At 38.1% G+C, this 27,107-nt stretch overlaps 1 protein-coding gene across 1 annotated transcript in view; it reads left to right on the forward strand.

Annotated features, from left to right (window-relative positions):
* The window catches only part of LOC146328423 (uncharacterized), a 70,066-nt gene that overhangs the window by 30,941 nt on the left and 12,018 nt on the right, over window positions 1-27,107 (forward strand). Inside the window, exons 4-5 of the mRNA XM_084716292.1 lie at window positions 3,343-3,444; window positions 11,368-11,480. Of these exons, the coding sequence (XP_084572418.1) occupies window positions 3,343-3,444; window positions 11,368-11,480 (215 nt within the window). The remainder of the gene's footprint in view (window positions 1-3,342; window positions 3,445-11,367; window positions 11,481-27,107) is intronic.

The following is a 27,107-nucleotide window of genomic DNA, read 5'->3' on the forward strand; positions in this document are numbered from 1 at the left end:
TTTAGAGCAAGAAGCTTAGATGACTTAGCCCCCAACTCGTCTGCTGAATGGTGTACGAAAAAAAACAAAAAAAAAAACAGCTGTCACGATGCTGTCATCTGTTTTATTTTCATGCTGCTTTCAAAAAAAGAGCCTTGGGTTGCAAAAACTGTGTAAGTGTAGTTTCATGGTGTGACTCACGTTGTTTTGAGATACATACTGTATATATAAAGTGAAACAGGATTGGTTCCATCAGCTTCACCCTTCAGTTCCTTTTTAATGTGCCCCGCTCTCATTTATCATGAATTGCTTTAATTTCCTGCTGAATTTTCTGTAAAGAATTTCTTCTCTCATCACTGCAGGAATAACATCTTTAACTGGTAGATTCTGGTAACACTTAATTTGAAGGGGTATAGATAAGAGTGTCATTATAATGTCATAACCATGTCATGACACCTGTCATATACATGAAGGAGGTCTTTATGATTGTTGTCATTCAGTCCATTATGTCATTTTTAATGCTTTATTCAAAGGGGTGTGCATAAGATTGTCATTTTGCTGTCATAACCATGTCATGACACCTGTCATAAACATGAGGAAGGCTGTATGAATGTTTATGATTGTTATCATTAAGTGTCATTTGGACAATTATGTTATTTTTAATGCTTTATTGTAGGGTGTATGAATGTTGTCATCAAGTGTCTTTTAGTCAGTTTTGTCATTTCTAATAAAAAGTTGACATTGTTTGAGATGTCTTTGTCATGACAACCTGACATAACCTGATAATGTCTGTGTAATGACAACTTGACTTTAACCAAGCCAGTAATGTCTTTGTTATGGCCACTTAACATTAACCACACCATCATGAGACCTTCATAAGTATGTCATAATTATTTTCCACAATCCTCAAGTAAAGTGGTACATTTTTGACTTTTCATAAAGATGTTGTTAAATGTTATAAGGCTAGGTTGATGACAGAGTACAGTAAGTCAAGCAAGTCCAAATGGTACCAATTTAGCTGGAGCGCAGAAAACGATTCCAGAAACTGTTACAAAAGCATTTGACAGTGTAATAAAACCTAATGACATCTTTATGACAAGTCCAAAAAGTACCACTTTCGTAAAGGTGGAGGAAATTATTCATGATACTCTTATAATGGCCTCATGACAGCCACTGTCTAAACCAACCACATATGACAGTTTAATGTCATGTCAAAATATGAAGCTTAACAGTTTCTTTAAGTTTGATCATGTTAATGTCAGCTTGTCATAGTAAAGACATTTTTAATTAGTTAATAACAAGTTGTCATACGAATTACATCTCAAATAATGTCGACTTGAAATTGAAAATTACATTGTTGACCAAGTGACACTTAATGACAATCATAACAACATTTGCAAATACTCAATGTCATGTCATGGTTATGACAGTGTAATGACAGTCTTATGCACACCCCTTCAGATAAAGGTTAACCTCAATATTTAAGAAAATAACATGTAATAATCTCTTCATGATGAAATTCACAAAACACAACATGCAACACAAAATCCATTGAATAATTTGGCAGCATTATTGTTATAATGTATTATGTATTATAATGTCATGTTTGAACATAATCCTCTGATAATCTAATGTAGTTTAAAGCATAATTTCTGCTTTAACTCACAAGCTTCTCTAAATATGAAAATAAGAAGTTTAGACCTCCTGTTTGTTGTAATGTTCAAACTGTTCTCACTGAAATAGTAGCCTGTGTATTTTTCATGAGAATATCTCTTAGTTCTTGTTACAGAGAGTAAATAAACATTTCACACATTAAATAGCCTTTTTCGCTTCTGAAATGTGAAATTTCGACGTCTGAGACTATCTCCAGTTTCAAATCCTTGAACACTGAGTAGATAGTCCTCTGGAATATGACAAAGCCAAGGCACAATTGAAGAAAATCTCCATTCAAAGGCGTCTCTGGTGGTGGATGAGTCCAAAATTCGGCTCAGAAACATCAAGCCATTGAAAAGAAACGCGCCAAGTAAACACCAAACTGGGATTTTACATCAAGACATTGAGTCCAGTCTGTGATGCTGTTGAAAATAGTTCATATTTTTTTGAGCTTATTCTAAAAAAGATGAGGCAAGATATTATTTCGAAAATAACATTAAAATATAAAGGTTATTTCAAGGAGCCCCATCCATATATCAACAACCAGTGTTTACTAAACCGTAATTAATCTGCAGCATATCTATTTTGAAATCACATGTCACCTTCATGTGTGAATTACCTTTTCACTTCTTTTTCCTCCTGTGGCTGTGAATCATAGCTTCCTTCTTCCGCTCGAACATCTCTGCTCCACTATTTCAGAAGTTTGCATCATCACCTTTGTGTTATATGGAAGTGATTAATTTGACAAAAATAACTTTGATGCGCACATAAAGTTCAGCAGAGCAGCTGAAGTTCAAACTGCTGTCAGGCTGATTTGTCACATTTCAGATCTTATTTCTGTTCATTACCACTGAGAAAACAAATGCGAGTAAATTAAGTAAAAAAAAGCCTTTAGAACATAATGTTCTGCTGCTGAAGTGTTGTAGCTCTGAACTAAAGTGCATGCAACAAAGGTAGTTCAGCGACAGGCAAATTTAAGGATCCCCTCCACTCAAAAATGTGTTTTTTTATGTTTGTGTCTCCTAAAATGTCTGATCTTGACTTTACTGATTTGAGTCTGTGCACAATTTGTCACTAGAGAGGTGTTTTCACATCCCTCTAAGGAAGAGATGTCTGTGCACTTTACTAAAATCTGAAATTCAAACTAAGCGTGCTGTGACTAATTTCCCTGTGGATTAAATGGTGACTAGTTGACTGGTCTAAAAGTAAGGAAACGGTCAATGTTTTGACAACTCATCAAACAAAAAGGTTGAACATTGTCCAGAAAATGTGGTGATGATACAAATCATTCGTCACAGACCCCTCAGTCAACTCAGTTTCTTCCAGTGGAGCATTTGTTTTTTTGTTTTTGTTTTTTTCTTCTTCAGAAGCTTACAAAAATGCAAAGGGGGTACATGTCAATGAGAATTTAAAGGGAATCATAAATATAATTTTATATTAGCTGGTGCACTTATTAAAAAAATTCTCAAGACAGCACGTTCTGGTGGTTAATTGATGAGAGAAGGAGAAATGAAAGGAAAGAAAATGAAATGTATTTATTAGATAATGTATATATATAGATAATGTATATATTTAGATAATTTGAAACACGTGTACAGGTGAACTTTAACCTTGATGAAGATTGTAGAGCAGCTCCAGTGCAAACTGGTTGACCTGCCTGCTTTGTGGAGCTCATTCTGAGTCTTGCTGAGCTCTCTGTGTCTCCTGTAGGTGGTTCATCTGGACAAGGAGGAGGAGATGCAAAAGCTTCCTCTTCAGCCTCCGTATTACGACATGGCGCCCTCTGAGTCGACCCCCTTCACTGATAAACCGGTGAGTAGAAATGCCACGAGCGGGTTCAAAGGAGCTTCTCTATGAAGAGGGGGGCGGGGTCGTCCACAGCCGCTGCCTTTGGCCAGCAGTGACCGCTGTTGAACTCTGTGTGCCAGTGTGCCTGGCGGTATTTGAGAATTGATTTTGCAAATGCAGTGTAGCGCTGCAATGCTTCCTGAATGTCATGCAGAGTCTTTAGCGTGGCTGCTTCCGTCTTTGCTCACCTGGTATTAAAAGTGGACGGCGGCCTTTTCTAACAAGCTGACCAGTAAATCCACTGGGTGCTTCCACTAAGCTCCTTATCTCATCATTTACATCACCTTCTATCTAAACCTGGGCTGGCTGGCGTCCTCCCTTTGTGTGTGTGTGTGTGTGTGGACTATTTCACGTTCTGACCCCGCCGCTCACCGCCCGCTCTCCCCTCTGCCTCACCTCCCCTACACTTCCTCTAATCCGCCGTAATGACTTGTGTGTTTGCATGGCAACTGTGTGCAGATAAATTGCAGTGTGATGCTCGACAGTACATCATCGCCCCTGAGTGTTAACTGTTGACTATGAAGTGTTTGCCTCGTTGTATCAGATGCCTCTGCTAACTGTGGTGAGCCTCCCTCAGTGGCACACATGCTTGAGTGTTTTTTGGGGCTTTATTTGCTTTGGCTGGAGTCTTGGCTTTGAGTTAAAGAAAATAAAACTCTTTTGGACTTTTTAGACAGCATTGTGCGCATGTGTAAGCTTGTGTGTGTGAGAGCAGACAGGAAGCCTTTCAACTGTGTCTCTCCGTGGTAAATGTCTGTAGCAGCCATACAGTACAGCAGTAAACACGAACAATCTGCTTTAAATTGGTTTTACTGGTGCCGCCTGCATTGATAACGAAGGTAAGTGGTATGTTGCCTGTGACAAACACCTTCTGTCTGAGTAAAACAAAAAGTGCAATTTACAGAGGGACTGAAAACACTGACGTAACAGGTGTTAATCTCTGTTCCTGAACCTGCCATCTGCTCTTTGTACCTGCACATATAGTTTGTATAAACCACAAAGTGTGTTGAGCTGTTTATCAGTTTTATCCTTTATCAGTCAGTCAGTGCGATTAGATATCACCTATTCTTGAGAAGTGGGACAAAAACATACTTTTGATTTTACTCTTCAGTTATGCTGAGAAAGTATGTTTTCAAAGATAAAACTCGTGGCTATTAAACCTTGTAATCAACCAGCCTCCTAGTGATTAAAGTTTTTATTAAATATCTTTTTTTTTTTTTTTTGCAGCTGTGGACTTGAATTTTGTCAACTCCGTCAGACACACAAAATCTTTTAAAGCACAAAGAACACACATTAGGTTCACCATGGATTTTTGTTGTTGTATAAACTCATTTTATAAATCCTTTATGAACATACTATGTATTTAATGACTACAAAAGAAGTTGACATCAGATACTGGGGCTTATCCAGACTTTTTTTTAACTGGGTGGTCCAAGTGGGCGCTGACTTATTTTTTATTTTATTTTATTTTATTTTTTTAATTAAGTACAATGACATTATTCAGTTATTAAAGAGAACTGAGATTTATGTCGCCTCCGTCAGCATAAATGTCAATTATGAGGGGAGGATTTTATTTGATGTGGGGGGTAACATGATTAATTTTTTCACAATAGACACAACATTTTTGTTATTACAGAGAGAGTAGAGTATCGAAAAAAGGTACTGTTGCGTACCAAATTCCAGATACTGGTGTCAGTTCAAATGTGAATGATATCCAGTCCTGTATCTCACAGAGCTGACGTCCTGTGGAGTTGACTAAATGTTTTCATTTCAGACCATAGTTGCAGTGAGCAGCCATTTTCTTTTTTTTTAAGTTGCTCAGAGTTCCCAAGGGTGTTTTCTGGCACAGAGCAAATTCAGAAATTGAAAAACTGAAGCATACATTTTATAAAGTACATATTTCATGTATATAAATCCTCAAATAATATGTTTTCATTAAAAAAAAAAAAAAAAAGAGTAAGTTTTTTTTTTTTCGTAGGACATGATTTGTCCTGATTCTCAAGAATGGGTGAACAACACATTCAGACTTGCAGGATGAGGTTGGTATTTTTTTTACTGTCAACAAATCCCACAAAAAGACCAAAACTCTTAATTAATTAATTAATTAATTTATATATTCATTCCTCTGAGCAACATCGCTGTCCAAAAACACACACTCTCACACGTGTGAAATGTTCCTTTATTACCAAGAACATGACTGAGTCGATCCTTCACACACCGTCCTGGCAGCCCGTCCTCACCAGAAAAACAGCCGTCTGTGCGAGCGAGTTTATTACGACTCATATTTATGTTTATTGTTAGGAGATGACACCAAATTTGCTCAACTGTTATTGGAGTGCAGAGCAAAAAAGGGGTGGGGCTTAGGAGGGGTTAATTAAACATTTTTTCATTTATGTATGAGGTGTTGGTCCCGCTGCCCGAAATACTCCCTATACCACCAAGTATTGCTAAAAAATAGTCCCTAAAAATGCAGTGTTGCTTCCTGTTTGAGTAACATTAGAACCACATGTATCCATTTGCTTTATTTAGAAATGATTTCCCTCTCTTTTTAATATATTTGTTAGCTGTTTTTAAAGATTCACATCTTCAGCTGGTTTTGGTCTTTTCGTGGGATTTGTTGACAATGAGAAAAGCTTATTTTGTCAACCTGTATTAAACAAATTTTACATCCAAACAAGCACATTTTAAGTTGAATTAACCCGCTTTTGTTACAGTGTACATGATTACTGTGTAGTCCGTTTCATATTTCTCTGAAAGCTTTTATGTTGAATCACTTACAAGCATTCCTTAATAGCTGAGTGGCTGAATGCTAATTACTGTCTGCTGTGTTTGGTAAAAACTGATGCACACAACATTAAACTAAACTTCCTCTTTAACATCACATTAAATAGAGAACTAACTGTTTTGTTGTGCTTTACTGATGCTCTTGATTAACTGCATCCTTTGCGTTTTCATATCCTTAAAACTTCTGTTTTGCACTAATGGTGTGGTTTTTAAACGACTCATATTTCCTCACCAGACTTGCAGGGATAACTCAATTACTATCACCGTTTTCCCTGGACGAATTGATTTTGATTTGCTGTGTAGTCATTCAAGGATATTAAACTATCATCTTCAATTCTATGCTCAAAGGAACCGGATGTTTAAGTCTGATAATCCTTGGACACAGAGGGTAGATTTTCCTCAGATTTATTTCTTATCTGTGAGAACATGCCACTTAAATTGAAGTTTAGGGCTGCTCTTAAGATGAATAGGGTATCAGTGAGGTTTTCAAAACACTATTTGTGGGAGACATGCATTGACTGCTGAGCGTCGAGTGTTACTAATGATGATTCTCTAGGGGCAAAACACTATCTGCCAATTTTGAATGCGATGTGGCTGTAATTTTCCCCCTGATTGCACTCTGGTCATGACAAATATTCCAGATATTTAAATATCCAGCGAGTGCGGGGTGTGAGCGGTGGGGAAATATGCGATGTTGGAACGATTGCACAGTAGATTTTAAATTATTTATGTGGAAATTCTGTAAAAGATTCAATCGTTTCTGTGTAATCCTTTCTCAGGTGGAAATAAGGTGCACTGATGCAATGGGGGGACAACAGGTATCATTCCATTGCATTCCCCTGCCTCACATCCCCTCACCGTCCATCAAGAGATGCTGTTTACGTAGATACAGGACGGCTGACATCTCTGCTCTGCATTTACTTTATCAGAATGCCTCTTTTTTTCTACTCCATTTCCGTTACTGGAACAGGCAAACGGACTAAAAGGAGAAACATTTGGTCCAATTACTGACTTTCTCATGCAGTCTTTTCACTCTCAGAACAGAAAACAAAACAAAACGGGACATTTGTCCATTATCTTTTGATTCCTGTCATTGTTCATCTGTAATTCTATTTTGTTGCTATTAAATATATTTGTCCTCCTGTGTGCCAAAAACCTTGATACTCCATCACCATGTTAACATCCATCTTTGGTCGGATTATTAAAAATGGATAAACCTAGAAAAAAAAATTCAGCTGTGACTAAATCAGAAGCAATTATTATCATGCTTAAGGAGAAAAGGGCAGATGAAATCAAAACCTCATTTGCTTTAAAGGGAAAATTCAGCACTTTTGTGGATGTCCAGTCAGGTCTACTGAAGCAATAAATTCTGCTACAGTGCTGCTACAGTGGTCAAGAAACCTGCTGACAGAGCAGTGCTAGCGGTACCACTAGCATGTACCAGAATGCATTGCATGTGAACTTTTGACGCCCACGCACGTTACCGTGTTTCACCACCAGAGCCTATTGCCATGGTGCAAAATACAGTGAGTCTCAGGGGGATCAGAGATGCCTTGATTGACACTTGAGACTCCCTTAAGTCTTACCAGCAAAGGGGCTCATCTGAAAAAATCTTTAAAATATCCCGTATTTCAAGTATTATCAGTCCTGTATTTGTTCACAAATGTGAATACAGAAATCCAAATGATGTTCAGTTTATAAAACCTAACATTACCCTGAAAATCAATGGACTTTTTCTGCTTCAACATCATGGTTACACTCTTAAAAAATACAAACTCAGCATACATTGAGTCAAGAAAATGTCCAAGAGAAAGTTAAAGTTAATCACGTGCTAACTTTGGATTCACCTCAAGAGAGCTCAGTCAGAATAATCACAAAAACGTAGCAGAGCTAACACTGGTGCAACGGCAGCTACTAGCACATGAACAGGCGAGTTGGTGGCTCCTTTTCCACCCGTTCATTCGTCAAATTCAGGAGCTGAGAGCTGCTCTTAGGGGTGCAGAGGTGATGCAGCAGCAGCTAACATAAGTGACTAGCTGTTGACGAAGCAGGTCGATGAATGGAATCATAGAATATTTTTTGTTATTTTGCTATTTTTTGCTATTGTACTTTAGCTTCAGCCTTCTTGGTCAATATAGCCAACACTGAGAAATATATTGCTTCAGTTGACCTTCCTGAGTCAAGTGCTAAGTCTTCAGTTAGCCTAAGTGTTTCTTAAGTTAGCAAGGGTAGCAAAATGCTAGCTAACTAGCTAGCTAACAGTGCATGTAGTTATAGTTAGTGTTAGTTAATGTTATCAAAGTCCTAGCTAACTAGCTTGCTGGTTAATAATTGATCTACATTAGCTAACAGGTTAGCTAGCATTTTGCTAACATTAGCTAACTAAGATGTGAATATTTGTTGCTTTTACAGGTCCCACAGAAACATCTGTTAACCATCTTCATTATTTTTTTCTTCAGTGTAGACAAGTCTAGCACATAGCATGTCTAAGTACAGTAAACAGGAAAGGAGAAAGTTGCTCAACTTTATTGGGAGCACATAGTAAAAAGGGGCGGGTCCTAAGAAGGGTCAACGGGCTACATTAACCCTCAACTCTGACTGGACATCCACAAAAAAGGTGCCAAATTTTTCATTTAATGTTGTCATGTTACCTTGTTGTTTTATTTCGTTTTGTCTTTCAAACCCCGGTTAACATTGTTAGCTGCTACAGGAACACATCACAATGTATGTCCACCAGTCTATTGTCTTATCAGTGTTATTATCGTTACTATTGTCTTTTGAGTCTCTCTTCTAGAGCAGAAGACAAAAATCCAAGGAGTATTTCTGAATTGTATAAACGGTGTTGAGAGCCTTCATTGTCCTTTATCGATTAACCCATTAAGGTGATTTACTCAATCATCCACTCGGCCAAGTGCTCATCGAGTCAATCAGTCAGTCAAACATTGGACTTGTGTTTGTGCACGGCGGTCAGATGCTGGTTAAATGAAGGTCTTTGTCTGTGTTTACATGCACGCTGATATTCCAGCGCTGAGGCAGCCTCTCCAGCATCTCCATGATTGTGTAAATCACCTCCATGTGCTGCACAGTAACTGTTCCAGCCATAATCAGTGGATTCATACAGCCATCAGGACACATACATTAGTCATAGTTGTAGTTTTTTGAAAGACCGTGTGGACACGCGTTCACCGTAATCCAAGCATTAGAGTTTGCAACACTGCCCGGTGTGTGTTTGGTTTGTTTAGTTCCAGCTATTGTTTTGTTTAAATCCAGTTTTCATGCCCATCATCTCTGAGCGTTACATAATTTCTGAGAAATGCACACACGAGGACCAAAAATCACAAAAACAAATTTGAAATAAACTGAATAAAAGCATCTCTCTGTTGCACATGTAAACACTCTCTATTATCTGACTCAAAATAATAGAACAATGTCATTATGTGCATGTAAACAAAGTCTGGAGTCCTTCATCTCTAACCTTTTATTTGTGGTCTTGTATTATTTTCTGTGTGACTGTTATTTTCTTTCTAACATCACCATCTTTCTGTCACTTAATCTGACATTTTATTTACATGTTTCCATGCTTTCACATCTTTCTTTGCCATCCTCTCCAACACCAAGGAAAGTAAAAAAAAAAGAAGGAAAGGACATTACATCACTTAAGAACTACAAGTCTTTCTATGCTCCAGACTTTGGTATCAGTTCTATTGAATCTTATGGGACATATAATGTCAATCATACTATTTATACTATACTGTCAGTCAGTATGCTCTGCTCTGAAGTGTGTTCTTTCATTTCTTTCTTCATCAAAGGTCGTACAACGTAGATATGTAGGGTTTTAGCGTGCTTCTGTAGGCTTCAATAGAACACCAAAGTCTGACAACAGAGGTGGCAAAAGTACTCATGTTCTTTCCTCAAGTACAAGTACAGATACAGAAAACTTTTTTACTCAAGTAAAAATGAAAAGTACACACTCTGAAGTGTACTCAATATATAAAAGTGAAAGTCACCCTCTGAAGGGGGGCTGCTTCTGTAAACGCTAACTGAACGTCACCTTTTCTTCATAATTGAGTCGTCCTCCATCTGTTTTGTCTTGTTTCGACTTTTTCGTCTTCTTGATCTGCTACATCTTGTTACGTCTTTTACGTGGTTTGTCTTGTTTATCTTTTTTTGTCTTATGTCTTTGACATCTTTCGTCTTGTTTCATCTTTAAAGTTGTTTTTCATCCAGTTACGTCTATAAAAGTTTGTTTTGTTATATCTATTTCGTCTTTTGTCTTGTTACGTCTTTATCGTTTTTTGTTATCATGTTACATCTTTTACATCATTGTTCTCCTCATTCTGTCTTTAACGTCATTTGTCTTTTTACATCTTTTGTCTTGTTACATCTTTGACGATGTTTTTTGTCTTGTTAGGGTTTTTTTTACGTGGTTCTTAGTGTTACATCTGCTTCGTCTTATGTTTTTTCTTGTTGCATCTTTTATGTCATTTTCATCTTGCTATGTGTTTTACATGGTTTGTCTTTGTCATCTTGTTACATCTTTTACATCATTTTATCTTACGTCTTTTACACGTTTTTTCGTCTTGTTACATCTTTCACGTCTTTCGTCTTTTCACGTCTTCTACATTGTTTTTTGTCTTGTCACATCTTCTATGTTGTTTTTGCCTTGTTGTGGCTTTTACATCTCTTTTTTGGCTTTTACATAATTTTTTGTTTTGTTATGTCTTTTTCATCTTTTATTTCATTTTCATTTTGTTACATCTCTCGGGCGTGATATGCCTTTTCTATGTATTATTGCCCATTCATTTAGGTTGAGCATTACTTACATACAGTTACTAAGTATTTTTACTTAGTTACTTCCCACCTCTGTCTGGCACCGAGCAGAGCATAGACTGCTCTATGGTGATGTAATGTCCCTTCCTTCTTTTTTAGCTTCCTTGTCCATCACCGCTGCTCACAAGCTCAAAATATCCCCATGACCATCAGATCATCAGTATTTTCTCTCATATGTCTCTCACACACTCTCAGTCTGTCAGTCTCACTTCTCTCTCTCATAATTTTTGGCTGCCTCACTCCTCACACACCTTTCGCCTCTCTTGTCTCCAGAACTCTGGCCACAAGGACTGTGATGTCCAGTATGCGGAGCTGGATACTGCAGCTTTGGCCTCCTCTCCCAGCCCACGAAGCTCTGCTCACACTGGCCCTGGGGATCTTGTCGAGTATGCAACCATCCAGCCTAGCTCACACTAGCGCATGCCATTATAGGCCTTTCCCCTCAGACTTTGGCCTCAAGGTACACAGACTGATGCACTCCTTTCCCTCGTTCATCCCCCTTTCACGTGCACAGACCTCCCTTTATGTGCTCCACATGGTTCCCTTGTCTACCTTCCTCTTTAGTCTTGGCCGTCTTTTGATTTCGCCCTCGCTGCTCTGCAGAATCCTGGATCGAGGCGGAGATATTTTCAGGCTGTTATTTCCACACAATATAGCACTCGTGGCAGAGACGAGCAGCTCTTTGGCGCAACAAGAGACACAACACCTAAATCAAGCCTGCACATTGTTGTGAGCAATCATAAGATCAGCCAAGTGCTCTATTATTTCCAGAGAATGTCATGTAAAGTGTGACTCACTGGCAAACAAAGAAGCTTTTTCAAACTATTTTTTATTTTTTTAACACTTCATCCTTTTCTCGTCTCTCAGTCTCTGTATGCATGAATCCTAACCGTAGAGGAATCTGTAGAGATAGTGCCATGTGCCATGTAAACGTTTAACTTTCTCTACTAATGGGAGATGTAGCTGCATGAGTCTTTTGCATGAACATCGTAGAGGAATGTTGAATCGTTCTTCGTGCATTTTTAGTTAGAAAATTTAACGCTGCCTTAGGGTTTTTAAGTTGCACAGATTCTTAAAACTAGAACCGCCTGGGGTCGCTGTGCACATGAATCAGCCAACAGGTAGAATTTACTCACTATTAGAATGCATTGATTTTCAGGGTCTGAGTAGGTGGTGATTTGTCCATTTTTAACGGGGGGGTCTGTCCGTACAGCACAGACGCTAAATGATTGAAGAAATATTATAGGACTATTGTGGGAATACTACAAGCAGCAGTGTGTTTACAGATGATTTTCTCACTCTTTTTGGACCACACATTCACACTTTTATCGTGAAGGTGACACTACAGTGTAGAATGGTGTATTTATAATATATACTTTATAAAGATCCAAGATGAATCTGATCATCACACTCTACTTCATTCAGTGGATACGCCGAAGACTTGATGATGCAGGTCCATCATGCACAGTGGTGGACAAAATATGTTGCCAATAGCAACATAACATGAAAATGATGCATTCTCTGTAGGGGTGAACTTTACTTATTGGCTCTTCCTCTACAATGTGTATTGTTAAATTAACTGTAACTTACTGGCAACAGTAATCCAGAAGTTGCTGTATTTCAGACCACAGTAAAGTCACTGTGAAACAAACAACAGTAGTTTTTAGAATACTGAAAATAGTGCAGTGAAGCACAGTACTATACTGAAAATGTTACTGCAATGTGTTTGAGTGTTTTTTCTATAATCTACAGTAAGTTATATACCACTGTATTTATTACAATAAAATACTGTTATTTAGCTGTTGATCTAAAATCAGAAAAAGGACATTGAAAACTGCACAAAAAGCAGAAAATGTACTGTGCAATTCGAACAATACAGTGATAATAATACAGACCAGTAATACAACAATACAACAATATAGACAGACCAGACTTAAATCCAATAAATTACTAGCTAAATCTAACTAAAGCCAGTCATTTTAGCGGGGTTTATGAAAAAAAAAAAAAAAAAAAAAAAGGGCCATGATATTGTAGTTAGCATTAATGGGCACACAGTGTTGTGGGTTTGAATCCCAAAGATGGTCTTGGTTCCACCTTGTGGACAAAAGAAAACACACAAACCAGTCAAAATAAAATCAAAAACACTTCCTGATATTAATTTTATGCAAACATCCGAAGCCAAACTCAAAGCTCCTTTAAATAACTTAAAGAAACTTTGGCCTTCAGCCTAAATATACTATCAGACATTACAAAATTAAATGTGCAAAACAGGTATTTTTGTTTAAGCTATTTCCATGAATTCAGTCAGTTTCTCATTTATTGACAGGCTAACAGGACAGCTATGCTACGCTAACGTCAGCCAGGTAACATTAGTTATGGGTCATTTATTGGTGACTTTGGTAACATTAAAGTCAGGAGATTTACATTATGCCAGTGCAATTCCTGTTTGCATAAAAATATTCAGATTCACCAGATGTTCATCAGATATTAATGATGAAGCAGATGTCAGGTCAGCAAACTGAAGTGAGTCTGAAGTGAAATCTGCAAGGAAAATTTCCTGAGGTGTTAAAATTTACAATGAAACAAAATCTTGCACTCAATCAGGGACAGTATTTCCTTTTCACGATGGAGACCTGTGGTTATTTTTCACTGTCACAACACAGTCTGGAATAACATACTGTACACAGCTCATACAGTGAAAAATACAGTAATAATACTGTGAAAACAACAAAAATCATTTACAGTGGGGTATTTTCTTGATTTATCTTTTCAACAATGGCGGTGCTACATAACACACTTTCAGGAAAAGGAAAAGATTGGGGGACTTGACTGTTTTATTAAAACAAAGTTACATACAAATTTTACCCATCGGCAGATGCAGTGTTAACGACAATTTAAGGCAATATTGAAGCCATCTGATGTAAAATATTTTTCATGAACAGCCACAAACAAAATGCGTTTCTCAAGTGATTATTCCACTCCTGACAACCTTGATTGGTTTGCAGGGCAAAACAAGCGCTCATCTACGAGATGCCGCTCTGATATTTCATCTGAAGCCTGCGGGAGAGAGCCGCACAAATCCTTTCATCACACACAAATACAGTCCTCTGCTCCTCCCGAAACAGCCGTTGTACACGTACAGCAAAGTGGGATATGAGGGGGCACAAATCGCCACCTTGCTGCCCTGGTGAGACTGGTTTCTATGACAATTCCTGAAGGCAGGCAATTCTCCAGGCAATTCAAGAGGCTTTCTTGAGGCAATTGTTGAGACATGCTGAGGCGCACGGCAAAGAGCGTGTCATTGAAATACTGTAGCAGCAATTCTCTTCTCATTTACAGACACTTTTATCCCGGGGAAGTAAGTGTAGATGGTAAATACATTATTGCACATAAAGCCTTAAAAAAATCAAATCTATCACTGGAATTAGTTATTTTTTCTTGAAAATATTATGAGTGATAGGCAGAGGAGCGACAGGATGAGCAGGAGAGACATTATGACTGTTTGTCATGTTGACCTGCAGTTTTGGATTCACTGTTTAGGAGATTTGCAGGTTTGACACCATCAGACAGGCAGCAAGAATTATAAGCAACGTTAGATTTTCACTCGCTGGCGGCTGCAGGAGATCCTGCTTGAATACTGACCAGCGGAGTAGCCAGAAATGTTGATGTCAGTGAACCTGCAAACACATTCATCAACCCAGCAGCTGTGATGCTTTACATGTAAAGAAACAAAGGAGGCGACAGGTCAGTGAGTCCATCGAAGCTGCTGGTTGCCAGGAGACAGTTCGTACTCCACTTAGTTTTAACTATCTTGTAATTTAGCATCAATAATACAGACTAATACACAAAAACTCAATTCAATTAAAGGTTCTTTGACCTTCTTTATGAATAATAAAATCATCTGTTGTTACTGATAAGCTTGAAGTCAGTTGTTCACCAGATAAATGCAACAACAAAACAGAAGAATAGGTTTATTTTTATCTCTTTATAAATGCAGATTTTGTACAGTCTGACTTTATCACTCGCTGGAAGCCATACTTGCAGACCTTGAGACCTCAAAAATGAGATAGGAAGGATTTCAATAGCCATAAAAAAAAAAAAAAAAAGCGTTTCAGACTTTGTTTCCAGACTTTGTTTCCTATATTATGGTGACTTTTAAATGAAAATAGATAATAAGTACACTACAACAGCTTTTTTTAGGTTGAATAATTTTAGTTTCATGTTTAATTCTCAGGAAAGAATGCAGAATAATTTGTAAATGTCCGGCATAACCTAAAATATCATTCATTTAGTTTTTGCCCCTAAAAGAAAATTGGCGCAGGAGATTTCTTTCCTTAAGAAACAGAAATTCTTCTTAGGTCTGGTTTGATGAAGCTGTATTGTTATCCAGAGAGTCCTATAAGGCTTGTACAGTGTCAGAAAAAAAACAAGGTGTGGAGATTTGGCAGACGTTCGGAGAAATGCAGGAGAACCGTGATCCAGGGAGGAAGCAGGGAGAGGCCAGTGAAAAACCCATGAGTCTCATGGGAAAATCGGGAGGGTCTGGCAAGTATGCTGCAAGCTCAGTACAGAGGTGATTACAGAATGACAACAATAAACTTTTCCCATGACTTTGTCTTCTAGGAATTACCTCTATGTATATATTTATGTGCTAATTAATTTTCCCACTTATGTTGTGGTAAAAAGAACAGATAGCTGCGTGGAATAAGTGCTATATATCTGTAAAACACAGGAGTCATGGGGAGGAGGGTTCGGGTGGATGATACTCTCACAGCACAGACTGTAAAACTCTTTGCTTAAAGTGAGGGAGAGATTGTGGTTTTGGTTAAACATTAATAAAGTAAACATGTCAAATGTTACGCGTCAACTCACTGTTGACATTTCTGATATTTAACTAAGACCACAAACTTTCCTGAACGTGAACCGAGTGCTGCTGGTGCCTGAGTATAACCTTTAAAATGTCTCGCTTTTAGAGACTATATTGCAAGAGAGGATATTGCAGGGAAAACAAATATAATATGTTGTCAGTGAACATTTTGCTGATATGTACAGTATCATGTTCATCAGCTATTTAATTGACTTCATATTTGCATCATGTTAGTTTAAAAAAAACAACTAATTTTTGTTGCTTGCATAAAGTTAAATCTTGTAAATTAGCTATCTAACGTGTTGAAAAGAAAAAGTCCCTTTTCCCTTCATTTCACTGCCTTAATTTTTCATGCAATAAGGGTAGAAGTGAACATCATCTTTAGTGGAGCGGAGAACAGCCTCATTTCGAAATACCGTCATGATTTTAGGACCGCAGGTAAAAGTGAATTAGAACAAGAGATATCTACATTTATTGGCAGTTTTTAAACCCTTTTAGGAACATTAAGTGATGAAATAGTGAAATTATGATGTCTTTTAACAAGCATGCGGGGCATTTTCCCTTTTTCCTTTACAGAGACTTTAAGTAACGTGCTTATTCTAACCTGCCTGCAGACCGATGCACGTGCAAAACTGACACTAGAGGTGTAGCATCACAAGCTGCGTTTCCACCCAAGGGACTAAATCCACCACAGTGACCAAAAAAGTCCTTGCTTGCAGAATTTTTATTTCAGCCAACATTTTTAAAAAATCTGCAGCTGCAAACCAGCTTGTTTTTTGTTCATTTTGCTTCGACTGGTGTTGTCAAAAATATAAATTTTTTGCAGGATTGATGCTCTGTTACCAGCTATTTCTGCTCTTTTTTCTGCTCTTTCTTCTACCTAACAGGGAGATGACAGACACACTGCTGCTGTTCACATGTTTCTGCCTCCTCTCATTGTACTCACAGTGCTCTTCTTCTTCTCACCACTCGTCTCATTTGCTCCTGTTAAATGTCCCTCATCATGTTTTAACCTTGTTATATTTATCTTTTGATAAAAATCGAAAATATTTTTTAAGGTATTGTATCAAAATTAGATATTCCAGTGCCATGACAAAAGTAGATTTGACTCAACATGGCGTTACAGAATAAAGCTGACAGATGGACGGGCGATGAGGTCCAGGCATTTTTGAGCATTTAGACTGATGATCAAATCCAGCTGGAAGCAGAAACAACAGCCCACAAAGATAAAGTGTATGCAGCATCATTGTTGTATGGTCACATGCAAAGAAAGACGGCGCTTTTTCACATGTAAGCGTCATGACAGATTTCCAGAATCCCAATGGATCTTCAGACAACAACGGGCTGGATGAACCTTAACGTTCCTTGAAAAGTAGTTCTTCAGACTAAAAGTTCAAGATGCTTTGCGAGGAAAGGTGGCTTTAATTTGAAGCTGTGGGCGACTGACCAAGCTGCCGTATTTGATGAGCTGCGAGTCAGAACAATAATGGGAATGCTGTGAAGCTGCTGTTTGAACGAGAAGCTGCTGTTTCAGCGGCGGCCGTGGCATCTTTGGATCGGTTTTACAATGACGCGCAGTGTAGCAGAAGCATCAGCAGCACTGACAATTTAAATACACCGTTTTCTTATTGCTAGGCTGCACTGATTATACCATTCAGCAATAAGGAGACAACCTCATGTATGTCAAACAGTACATTCAGTCTAATTATTGAGACTAATGCTTAAAAATTAGGCCTGTCCCGATTTAATCAAGACATTAATCTAAATGTTTCTGTCCAAATATACATTAAAACATTTCAACTATAAGGGAAGACATGCATGTTTCTACTGCCTCCCATTTTGAAGAAATGAGCAGATTTAAATAATCTTGCATACAGTCAAAACCTTTTTGCAAACAGTCCATATTAACATTCCAGACTTATCTTTGGTATTAAATCTCTGGCAGCTGCATGAGGGAGGAAGTCTTCCAAAAATATCCATAGTAAAACATAATTTATTCTGGCTTTGGATCTTAAAAAATCTTCATTTCACTATCTTAATTTTTCATGAAATAAGGGTAGAAGTGAACATCATCTTTAGTGGAGCGGAGAACAGCCTCGTTTGAAAATGCCGTCATGTTTTTAGGACCGCAGGTAAAAGTGAATTAGAACAAGAGATATCTACATTTATTGGCAGTTTTTAAACCTTTTTAGGAACATTAAACACTTTTGCAAAGTGATGAAATAGTGAAATTATGAAGTCTTAACAAGTAATACAGTGGATATGAAAACCTGCATTACAAAAACGGTGTATAATAAACATTTCTTTGAGATTTTCATGCTATAAACACATTTTTCTCCAACACTGGGCTTTAGCAATGTTTGCAATCTGATACCTAAACTGGAAACATGTTCATCCATCAGATGACACAGTTCTGCGACAGAGCAGACAAATTAATGAATATCGATTCGATTCTTACGTCAGTTTCACAAGGTGTTCAGTCAGCAGCTCTGTAATTGATGGGATACTGTGGCAGCAGACATGAAAGTGCTCCAGGGAATTGCCTGTTGACATCCCCTGTTTGTAATATGGCATTAAGCCTCATCTCGACGGGCTCCAGTCGGCAGGTTACACCATTCAATAAAATCTTTGTTTGCTGAGCCAAAGACTGAACGACGAGTTCATATCCGGGGTGACAAAACCCTCATTTTATTCTCTGAGAAGAGAAAGGCTTTTAAGTTCACCTTTGGTCAGTTTCTTAAAAGTAATCATTGAAGTAAATCAGCCAACTTTTAATCACAGCCTGACTGTATTTTTCGAGCATCCATTTGCTTTGACAGAGTTATTACATTATCAGATATGAGAACCTTATTTGGGCCATACTTTTCCAAGGTTATGCTATCTACCCAACATACTGGTGCTTCAGAAAAGACTTCAAGGTGAGCCAGATTTCATTTAGATTAACCCTCAGTTTTAAATTTATGCATTTCGGGACATTCTTCTCGTCCTCTTTTGCTTTACATTTGTATAAAGTTGGAGAAAAATCCCAAAGCTTTTATTTTAGCGGGAGAGAGGAGACCTGCCAGAAAGTGACATGGTGGCTCAACTGACCTTTTTGACCTTTTTTACTTTTTGAAAGACTGCTAAACTCAGGTCTGAGGCCAGAGTCAGAGAGAATCAGGCATCTCATTTATTTTGAATGGGGGTAGTCCCTTTAGGCTGCAGCAAGGGGCGCTGCAGAGGATGCTGGGGAAAAAAATGCAGCAACATGCAGCAGAAAAGTTTAAAGGGTGAGATTTTGTTTGGTTTATTCTGTGTAACCAGCTTTGACGTCTGGGCTTGATTTGCTGTTATGCTGCAAAAAAGCATCAGCAAGTCGCTTCTTTTGGTTTGTGTCCATTTTTTTAGAGAGAGAGAGAGAGACAGCTGTGGTTCTGCAAGGTACACACTGACTGTGTCTGAAGACCCTGGTCTCCTGGATGAAAGTCATGTGCTTGTTCCACTTCCTTCATGTGTGGACTTTCTCCCTCTTTGTACTACGTCTCGAGTCTGTATGACCTGCAGATGGGTGGCGACGAATGGGAATGTAATCAGGTTGTGTTTGCAGTTTCATGTAGGAACTATTTTCTTTCTTCTGAACTACACCTGCCTGTTTTCTCACCTTGCCAGCTAACTAAGTGGAGCTAACATTACAGCTTAGCTGAGGAGGACACCATTAATGTTTACATTTTGTGCTGTACTGAGCTTCTTGTCCATTAGTAGATGCACATTTCTGTGCTGTGATATGTTTGACATCTAGTTTGTTTTTATATCCGAGAGAAGGCAGACATATCTCTGGTCAATATCTCCAAAACGTGGCAAATCACACCAAAACAATCCAGGTTAGGGATGCACAATATTGGATTTTTACCCAGAAAAGATATGCAGATATTTTCCAGCTCATTTTTGCTGATTGCTCATGCAGATGCCAATATATGCACCCAGTTTTTTCCAGCTAATTGCAGAGAACATCAAGTCTCTTACGTAGTCAAATTAACATAATGTCTACCCTTCTTGTGATGGTCCACTGACAGATGCAGACGTAAATGTTCACATTAACTGGGCAACATGACGAAACTGACAGCTGACAGTTTTTTTCCCCCCTTTGTTCTTCACACATTCGCCATAACGATCAGGATAATGGCTCTTAATATGGAAAATAGCCATAGATTTGTACTGTTGAAGGAATGTGATTTCATTTCATTTATTTATTTATGTAGGGAGAGTGTGTATAAAGAAACATTTACATGTAAAAATGCAAACATAATAAACATCACAAGAATAGAAAATAAGTAAAACAAGAAATAGACAATTAGTAATAACAAAAATGTACTGTAACTGACAAAGACACAAACAGTACAATAAATGATAATGAGATGTTGCTTAAGACAAACCAGGAGAAAAGGAGAATGTAGGAGTTAAAGTGCTAATTGTTGAAGTGACCGGTAATAAAGTGCTGGTGTTATTGTACATTGTTCTATTGCACAAGGTTAGCATAAAAAGTATTTCCCAAGTGCTGTTAAACAGAGCTAGGAAATTTTAACACAGCTTTTCCAAACATCCTAGTTATATTTTGGATGCTTACATTATTTTACTTTGCACACAGAAACAAAATTATTTCACAAAAACCAAAAACTACCAGGGTCAAAACTATTATTCCCCTGATGCTAATAGTCAGTTGTGTATCCTTTTTGCTGGATCACAGCCTGCAGTCGTTTCTTGTAGTTTTCAACAAGTCTCAGACACGTCTCCTGAGGAATCCCAGCCCGTTCTTCCTTGGTGAATCTCTCAAGCTCCTCCAGATTTGATGGTCTTCTGGCATGGACCTCGGTCTTCAGTTCACCCCACAGATTTTCAACGGGATTTAAGTCAGGGTTTTGTGCAGGCCGGTCAATAACGTCCTTCTGGAGACAGTTCTTCACCAGGAGTGACGTATGTTTTAGGTCGCTGTCGTGTTGGAAGACAAAGCGACGGCCCAGACCCAGTTTTGCTGCTGACTGCTTGAGGTTTTCTTTCAAAATCTTCACATATCCTTCTTTCTTCATGATTCCTTCCACCTTGATGAGATTCCCAGTTCCAGACGCACTGAAGCATTTCCACAGCATAATACTCCCACCACCACGCCTCTCCCTTCTTTCTCCCAACATAGGCAACATCTCTGTGGCCTAAGAGCTCTAGTTTCATCTCATCTGACCAAAGGACATTCTTCCAGTATGCACTATCTTTCTTCAGGTTGTCCTTAGTGTACTTCAGTCTGGCTTGAAGGTGTCTCTGCTGCATAAGGTTTTCTTGGTGTGCACCCTTGCAGTCCATTCCTGTGCAGGGCTCTAGTGATTGTCTTCTTTGAGACTACAATTCCCGACTTGGCTAAGTCACTCACTAGTGTCTGGGCAGTTGTTCTGGGTTCTTTAGACACATCTCCCACTAGTTTTCTTTCCAGAGTCTTTGAAATCTTTCTCTTCCTACCTCTGCCAGACTTCTTCTGTACTGTGTGGTTCTCTTTGAATTTCTTGATGATACTTCTCACTCCAGTTCTTGACACTTGGAAACACTGTGATAACTTTGTATATCCTTCTCCTGCTTTGTGAGCATCAACAATTCTTTTTCTCATGTCTAAACTGATTTCTTTTGTTTTTGTCATGATGTTTTCTCAAGAGACAGCTGAAACCCTTCCTGAAGTTTTTATACTGTGTGTTAATTTTTTTTTTTTTTACAAGCTTTGAGTATTATGGGAAAAAAATTAAATTTCATGGGGGTAATAATTTTGTCCTCAGGTGTGTGTACAGTATGTATGCTTTAACTGACAAGACTGACACTGAGCAATTACTGCAAATAGCAACTTTGCTATCCATTTCAGACACGTGGAAAAAGCGCCACATCACGGACACAGAGTTGTGATATTTTATTTTAAAGCCTTTGCATCATGCATCCCTGGTAAGAGGAAAAATATAAGTTTTTGATTTTGGGAGGAACTGTGGCTTTAACTGACTCCATAATCAGATTTTTTTTTCACGCTTTGGCCGCTTACTATTCAGAAACGCAGCAGAAAATCCACAAGTACACAAGAGAAGCACCTGTAGCCTTCTGTTGCTTTTGTTTGAATACTTGTCAGATCTTCACAGAGGAGTTTTGATGCCGCTGTCGTCTCTGTTCCTGCTGCGAGAGCAGCTGTGAAAGCTGAATGGACATCCTGAAGCACGTTTTGTCTGACGTTTGATTTTTGACTGTTGTTTGGTAGAATAAACGCCACGGTTGAGACAGGCATTAGGTAGTAAAATTGTGTCAGAGTCATCGGCACCTTGTTCATTTCCTGCCACAATTTTTGTTTATTAGGTAGGAGCAGCCTTGGATAGACGACAAGATTCTGTCGTCTTTTATTGTTTTTGGGACTTTTATGTTGTTTTTGAAAAGACAGAGATGTGAATATGAGAGGAGAAGTGACAAAAGCAGGCAGGCTGTGATATCCATTCATTTGCATAACATTATGCTTTGCTCCTGAGTAGAAATGGAAATAAATTCAAATTATTACTGGATGAAAATAGGAGCACATTATAACAAAATTAAAGTTTTTAAAATTCTGTTTTTTTTAAATTATGGTGCTCTTTGACATGTCTTTTGATGATTGATTTCTGGGTGGATGTGACTTATACTGTAGCTGACACTGAGCCTCACGTGAATAAATCAAAGCAACAGCGCCAACAAGTCCAATCACTGTTCAGCTAAATGTTGAAACAAGTGATACACTTCATTTAGGAAACAGTGGATCGATTGTGATCGATGGTGCTAGTCTCAGAAACAAAGCATGCACATTTTTCATTTACAACCGCTTCCTTAGGACGGCGCACAAAAGCGACACACATTCACTCAGCTACAAGTCTACAAGAAAAAAGCTTTTGTGTCAAGAAGTCAGAATTGTTCATCAAGCTAAAAGGCAGCACAGGTGCATGCGAGGATAGCGCGACAATAGTGATGTTCAAATGCCACAGAACAGGAGATTTACAAGAAGAAGTGCACTAATCCAAGGAGTGTTGGTTTCTTCTATGATACACTAATGGAACAACATCAGTGAGTAGATCTATCATCCCTGATGTCTGTCAAAAACACAGGTTTCTCCATGGAAATACATTTATAATTATTACACTGTAGTGATGTGATGTTATGAAATAATGAGTATTACACTATCACACTTTAAAAAGCCACTTCTGATGCTGTGCAAGGTTCATCTAATAAAGTCCAAGATGGCAAAAGTGTTGAATGTAGAGGGAGAGTTTGGATTATTTTAAGTGGGGTTGTATGAGGGTTTGGAGTAGCAGAGAGGAGCACCAGCTCAGACGTTAATTGATGCACTGCTGTGGACAGGGTCAGGAACAAAAGTTATTTTGGCCACTTAAAAAAAAAGTCAATACCAGTCTAAGTGTATGTGTTTTTTTTGTTTTTTTCAAAACTTAAAATATGTCTGAAAATGCACATTAAGATTAATGTAACACCATATTAGCAAAGATAAAAAACAACAAAATAAACAAAACAAAATATTTACTTTACACAACATGCAATCATGTGAGCTGGTGGCAACTCTGAACTATTATATATACACACTGGCCAGTTAACCTTATCATTATTTATTAATATATATCATATATTATTATATTACTCATAGGTGACCTTGTGAAACAACTGGATTCTTGAGATCATGTGTGAATCCATATTGTCAGGCTCCAAGCTATCTGTTTGTGTTCATACCTGTGGTGGTGTGAGTCAGTCAGCGTCCTCAGAGGGACTATCGGTTTCAGGTGCGCTGACAGCAAGAAGTGTCCATGGAAACGACTCATCTCGAACAAACAATGGTGGCTCCTGTAGGGGTTAGCATTTGATAGCATCAGTTATGCCAGAACGGAGAGTATTTCTTCATTGAAAAAAGAGCACTGAAGGCTTTTATCTTTTATTTTATTTTTATTTTTCACTCTTTTTCCTGCCGCCTTTGGTTTGGTGAGTTGATTTAATTGGTTAAAGTTAGCCTGTGTTAGACGTGACAGATGGCTCATCCAGTCACCTGCCGTGTTTTGACACACTGACCAGCCCTCCACCTCAAAAAACTGCCTCTGAAAGTGCAGAGGGTGAGGCTAACGCACATTAGCCACGCTACAACTCTGATGTTAGCTAGTGCAAATGAGAGAAGACCCAAAAATATTCAATGGTATATATGTAGTAAGGGGTCCCTGCTCTGTGTCTCTATCAGATAAAAGATCCATGGCCTGAAAAACACTCAAGAACCCTGGTGTATATTATTGTGTGACTTCAATGAATTCGAAATAACCTTTTTAAAACACCAGAGTCACACAATAACTTAAACAAACAAAGCTATCAAGGCAGCAGTAGTCTAGCAACTCCTGTGTTCTGTGAGATTAAAAAAAACTATTTTGCCAAAGGAGTCTGGCTGAGAGAGAAAAGGCTTCATTTGCCTTTTATAAGAGGATAAAAAAGGATGTCTGACGGCAAGGTTAACTGGTGAACTTCAACCAGGGATCAGCAACCTTTACTCTAAAAAGAGCCATTTGTATCCAAAAAGGGGAAGAAGAAAAATCTGACTGGAATCCCAACAAATTAAACTCTGTTTTTCTCTGAGACTGTTTTTTAAATTCAGTATCTAGCAAGCTTATGGAGTTTCACGACTAACCACTGGCAAAATTGAGAGGAAAAGGTATCGAGCTGTGGCCCATGACGCACATCTTAGTTGTTGAAATATTAAAAGCTTTTTTTAAGTTTAGTGTATAGGCTAGACAATTTAAAAACTTCAGAATGTGAGAACCACTTTAGGCCTTTAATGATGAATGAAAATTAAAAAAATAGCATTTCAATATAATATGTTTTTTGTCAAAGCCACAGGAGAGGGGCAAAAGAGTTGGATGCGGCGCTGGAGCTGCAGGTCGCTGACCCCTGACTTAAACTAATATTGATTTTTGTAGGAGGATCTTTTTTTAAGTGGCTAAAATACATTTTGCTGCCAACCCTGTCCACAGCATCACATTACTTCGCTTCCAACAACGTTACTAATGCGGTACGCTGACCTCATACAACCCCACTTCAAAAAACCCAAACTATCCACTTAAAATAAATTATGATAAAATGGGGACACGAAACGCGAACAACAGGATGCAAACTCAGTTCATGATAGCATCCTGCAAAGAAAGAGATGCATTTGTGCTCCAGATGTTTGCTGAGCATCTCTGTGTCAGCAGATGTTGCATCTGTAAAAGTGTTCAACGACAGAACAAAATGCGAGTGAGAGCTGTGGAGTTAAGTCTGTGTGTTTAATCAGCTTCTGTCGTCTCTTCTCAGTTTACATTACAGAGCTTCTGCTGAGACACTGGTGAAGAACCGAGGGCTCAGTCACTGTTGGTTTTTCACCTCCTGTGGGCCGAGATTATTTCAAACAATCTCTAGTCCTGACATTAATTTAAACATAAGGAGAAAATCCAGAGGGACGGGACATTCCTCTCTTTGTTACCCTAATTTTGTGACTGAGGCAGATAAGATGTGTTTAATTTTACATAAAACTCCTGACTGGTGCCGCTTTAATTCTTAAGGTCTCAGAAATTCTTCCTCTTTTCCCATTAGTGCCCTTCTGTGCATTAATTTCTTCTTTAAAAGCAAGCATATTTCTTTAGATAGGCTGTTATCCTAAATCATCAAAATCCTTGGCACACAGCCCAAAGTTTGATGTTAGAAAAAATGGTGGAAATGCAGAACAGAAACAGAAACAGACAAGTTCAGCTTGACTTCTGCTGAGGTTCAGCCTGTACACAGTCATGAAAAATGTATTGATTAGCTAAAGTTAAAGGTCAAACTTCAGCAGTTGCCAACTGGGGGGCATCAGATTTTAATGAAATTTGGGAATAAAAACAGATTTTTAAAAATTATTTTTTGTCAGAAGCCAAAAACATGCAAATAACAGGCTGAACTTTTCTAAAAGTTTGGAATTAGATAGCGATTTAAGGCCAAGAAAGGGGACAAGAAATGTAAAGCCTCAATGAAATGTCCAACTGATGACCTGAGAAGTAGATTAAACAAAGACACATACTTCTTTGTAAGTATAGTTCTTTGTTGAAAGTATTTGTGGAGGAAAATTCTGTTTCTCAAAATCATCTATTCTTTGTCTTATGAGAAATAAATGAGATTATTATTGTGAGCTCAGTGAAGTCTCATCTGTTTGTCATAATCCGCTCCTCAGGAGAAAAAAAGGAGCAAAAGAAAAGAAAAGCAGGAGGTCTTTTGCGCAGGTGTCCTGGAGGTTTTTCCTTGAAGACAACCAGACTTTAATTTGACCACTGAGACAAATTTAAGATCTCGTTTAAGATAACCGAGTTTTCTTTCAGTTCTCACTGTTTCCTCAAGAGCTGATTATTTGAGACATATTTAAGATCAGTGCAGTCAGACGAAAAACATTTTAAGATCTGAAGTTGAGCTCAAATTAGTCTCGGGCTGAAATGAGACAGAGGTGCAGAGGAGACGAATTTAAGAGGAAATAAGAAAATAGTCAAAGTTTCATATCGGTCTTCACTTGAGCTCATTTATGTCTAGGAGACACTGGCTAGACGGAGACGATATCTCATTTTGAACTTTTCCTTTCCTCTGGGCTGCTCTCAAATAAATGTAAACAGAGTGTTTGTGTTCGGTCAGTGTAGCAGATATTTTTCTCACAGCAGGTATAGAAATGTATGTGATTCTCTGCAGCTCAAACTGCACTGTGGTGCCTCCTGGAAATGTATTTGACCTTATTCACTTAGTGTTCCCTCTCTGGTGGAAAGAACCCTAAATACCCCCCGCGCTCGAATTATATGACATGTGTATACACACACACACACACACACACACACACACACACACACACATATATATATATAAATATATATATATATATATATATATATATATATATATATATATATATATATATACACATATATATACATATACATATATATATACCTTCATTTAATAATATATATGCCACTTACATCAGGCTTGGTGTAACCTAATAAATTAATCATCATGAACTGAACAAATAACAAAACAAACATTCTGTGGAAAATCAATTTGTATGATCTGTTTCTATTGTAGTTATCTTTGC

Source organism: Lutjanus erythropterus, chromosome 4 (assembly GCF_056507025.1).
Source record: "Lutjanus erythropterus isolate fLutEry1 chromosome 4, fLutEry1.hap2, whole genome shotgun sequence".
Taxonomy (NCBI): domain Eukaryota; kingdom Metazoa; phylum Chordata; class Actinopteri; order Lutjaniformes; family Lutjanidae; genus Lutjanus; species Lutjanus erythropterus.